At 46.5% G+C, this 3,476-nt stretch overlaps 1 protein-coding gene across 1 annotated transcript in view; it reads left to right on the forward strand.

The window, feature by feature from the left end:
- The first annotated feature begins 2,720 nt into the window (after positions 1-2,720).
- Positions 2,721-3,476, forward strand: part of CREB5 (cAMP responsive element binding protein 5) — a 385,106-nt gene continuing 384,350 nt past the window's right edge. Inside the window, exon 1 of the mRNA XM_004676810.2 lies at positions 2,721-3,272. Coding sequence (XP_004676867.1) covers positions 3,270-3,272 — 3 coding nt within the window. The 5' untranslated portion in view covers positions 2,721-3,269. The remainder of the gene's footprint in view (positions 3,273-3,476) is intronic.

The raw sequence follows: 3,476 nt of genomic DNA on the forward strand, positions 1-3,476 counted from the left end.
GAAGTCCGACCTCAATTGCTGGTGGACTGTGGAATTCGGCTGTGTCTTGAGGCCACCCCAGAGACCCCACGCCGCGTCTGTCCCGGAGCGCGACTCGGTGGCCGCCGCGCCGTGCGACTGGAGGGATGCTAATGTGGAGCGAGCGCTGTGTCCGCCTCGGCGTGCGTGCGTGTGTAGGAGCGCGCGTGTGATTCCCTGACACGGGAAACAGTTATGAATCGGGGGTGTGTGTTTGCCTCCAGAGACCTGGCAAGGTGCGGAACCCTCCAGAAGTGCAGTCAAGCGGTGGCAGCAGCGGCCAGCGGAGACGGCGAGCCAGGATCCTCCCCTCCGCGCCCCCAACTTCCCAGTGATGCGGCGGAACCCCCGGAGAAAGTTTGCAAACTTCCAGCGGGCACGGCGAGGACGCCGGGTCACCTAGGGGACGGGCGGGCAGGCGGGCGTGCGGGGCTCGCTCTTTCCTGGGTGCCGACCCTGCTGCTGCCACTTCCCCTGCAGGGCTTTCTGCCACTGCTGGTGGGCGCGCGCCCGGGGAGGGACGTCGCCTTTGGAGGGCACTTAACTTTGCTCCAAGGACTGAAGGCGCGAGACTGTGAGACTGTGGTCGCATCCACTCCTCCAGCGGCCTCCTGCCTCTGTTCCTTTCTCGCTGGCATTATAGTCTCTTCCGCGCCGCTGCCCCAATTGACAGCTCCCGCTTTTGCCCCGGCGGCGTGGCGGCAGCTCCCAGGACCCGGCGACAGAACCTTCCTCTTCAACAGATTCTCGACTGAACCATCTAAACTTTTCAAGAAGTTCTTAGAGGGGCAGGACAAGAAGGAATCAGGGAGATGTTTGCTCCTGCCGCCTGCAGCCTGCTTCTTTGCCACAGTTTAATTTCCCGGGAGGCAGGAGAGTGGGGTTGTCTGGTAGATAAAACCGCAGACCTTGTTCACACTCCTTCCCAACTTTCCCTGAATGTGTGTTACCCCCTTTTGATGCTTGTTCAAGGCGAGGAACTGGCGTGGACTGCTTGTGTATTTTGTTGTTAGACTCTGCAGAGTGTATTTGATTTTTATTTTTCCCTCCCAGTCTGACGTGTGTCAAGAAATAAAGGCCGGCTACAGGTTCATTACGTCATTCTGCAGGCCAGTAAATTTTTGATTAACAGCTTCATATTGAAGGGTTGGAGACTCAGAATGCTGACAAAGCATCTCTGCTTTCCATCTCCAACCCCAACAGAGTGGAACAATTGCCACATTCCCGGGGCATCTTTATCACCTCCTTTACTCTGAAGCCTTCTTCTTCACCCCCACACCCCGCCCCACCCCAACATCGTTATCACCCGGGCCCCGCCTACGCCTTTTACAGCTTGCCCTAGGGCGATCACGGTCCCTAGAGTGTGGGTAAGAGCTTCTGGTGTCTAAGGGGAAAGGAGTACCTGATCAGCGCATGCACAATCTGTCCTATTCTATTATTTAAGAAAAGACACCAATACGTCCCTTCCCCAGGGCGAAAATGCTCAGCCCCAATAGAAAAGGCATTTCAGGAAATGTTTGGAGAGGTTTCCATAATTCTGTAAGGGTGTCCCTGTGGTGATTTAGGCAAACAACACACCCTCTGCAAACAAAGTTCTTAATTTTACAAGCGCCTTCCTTGATCAGTTTTGCTGAAGCGGGAAGATGAAGAGGTGAAGATGCTGACTAAATCAAATTTAGCTGAGAGGCCCAAGATTAAACGTTTCATTTACAGAGTAAGAGATCAGTAGTAGTTGAACCCAAAGTAGCAGACAATAAATTGGTGCGTGTTTACTTTCTTGTTCTTAACTGTAAGTTTCTGTATTTAAGGAGGAAGTTAAATATTCAACTCATTGAATTGAGTCAGAATCTCCGCATCTGGCAGTTGAAGTAAAAACACTGACAAGTCTAGGATAGAAGTACAAATAAGGGGGACTAAGGAGAGGAGGGGAAGAGTGTGTAGCAAACATCAAATTAAAAAATGAACTAGCTGGATGAATAGAGGGGAGCAAGTGATTTGGGGGCTCTGATTTGTAGTTGATGAAAGCTCAATAAAGGAAATTTATATTCTGAGTATGTGGGAATTTCTTGAAGAACACTTTTTTTTTTTTAAATAATCAGATCTACTTTCTTCAAAGTGAAAGTTATGATGTGGGCTAGGCATTTGTGAAACTCCTCACAAGGGTCTAATTGACATCCTTGCTTAGTTTTCAGTGATATTATTTATTACTTGTTCACATCTAGAGATGAAATAGAATAACCCCCAAACTCAATGTATGCATCAAAATGTTAAACTTCTTGTTTGTGATGCAGAGACCTAAAGTGGAAAAAATGGCCTGGGTCACCATCATTGGAGAGTGTGATTAATGATCAGTGATTTAGTGATCAGTGATTAGTGGTTTTATTCAAACTGTTACCTCTGACCAGAAGCACACATCAGAGGATTAACAGGCTCTTTAGATAAATGCTCATTAGTGGAAGGGGAAAAGCAAAGATAATAGGCATGCACCCAGGGACAACTTTCGAAGAAAATCATTCCCGTCTTCAGAATAATAAGCTCTATTAACAGAAAGCCCTTTTAATTTAAAACTTGCTTTTATCTTGTAAATCAAAGTTAGATGTAAAAGTTTGTAGTGCCATTATAACCTAAATTTTCCCATATCGACTAGATGTGGATTATCTCAGTAGCGATTTTTTTTATTATTTAAATAAACAATTGGACCTTTAGAGCAGCTGAGCCCTGACAAGTTGTTAACTCTCGGGGTCTGAAGGTGTCCCCCCTTCTAGGATGGAGAGTGCAACTCGCTAACTAGATGGCGCACTGCCATTCGGTCTTTTCTGCCTGTGTTGCCGGAGCCTAAAGGAGCAAGTAGCTGCTTGCGAGGTGTTCTTCAACAAAGTTGATTCTGTGTGAGGTTGGAGGCTAGACAGTTCTACAAGTTTTTAGTCACATTTTCCATGTCGGTTAAATCTAGGGAGTTCAGGCTACTGGAAAAATTAGTCTCATTACTAAAAGAAGTGTAGAGAGCGAGGAGGAGAGGAGGTACAGAGCTCAGGAGGTCCCTCTGATGCAGGAGTGATTGTAAATACCAGACCTGTTCTTTTTTACTAAGAGCTAGTTTCATAGTCTTGTGGTCTGTACTATTGAGGCACATACTCAAAGATTTATTTTCTTCCTAATCTTGCTGGTGAAAGGAAGTTACTAGAAAGAGAGAAAACTCTTGATTTGGTGACTGCAGGAAGCAACACGTTGCTGATTTCATTCTACAGATAATGGTAAGATGATGTTTATTACACTTAATAAACAGAAAGGGAAATTTGCAGTTGATTGAATGAGACCAATCTTAGATTTTCATGGATGGAATTTTGAAATGGAATTCTTTTGCACTGAGTTTTAATGTTATTTTTGTCAGTTTCCTGGGACTTGGTAGTAACATTTTGTGTGAAGAGAGAGAGAGAGAGAGAGGGAGAGGGAGAAGG

This window comes from Condylura cristata, unplaced genomic scaffold (genome assembly GCF_000260355.1).
Source record: "Condylura cristata isolate star-nosed mole 26May11 unplaced genomic scaffold, ConCri1.0 scaffold00005, whole genome shotgun sequence".
Classification (NCBI taxonomy): Eukaryota; Metazoa; Chordata; class Mammalia; order Eulipotyphla; family Talpidae; genus Condylura; species Condylura cristata.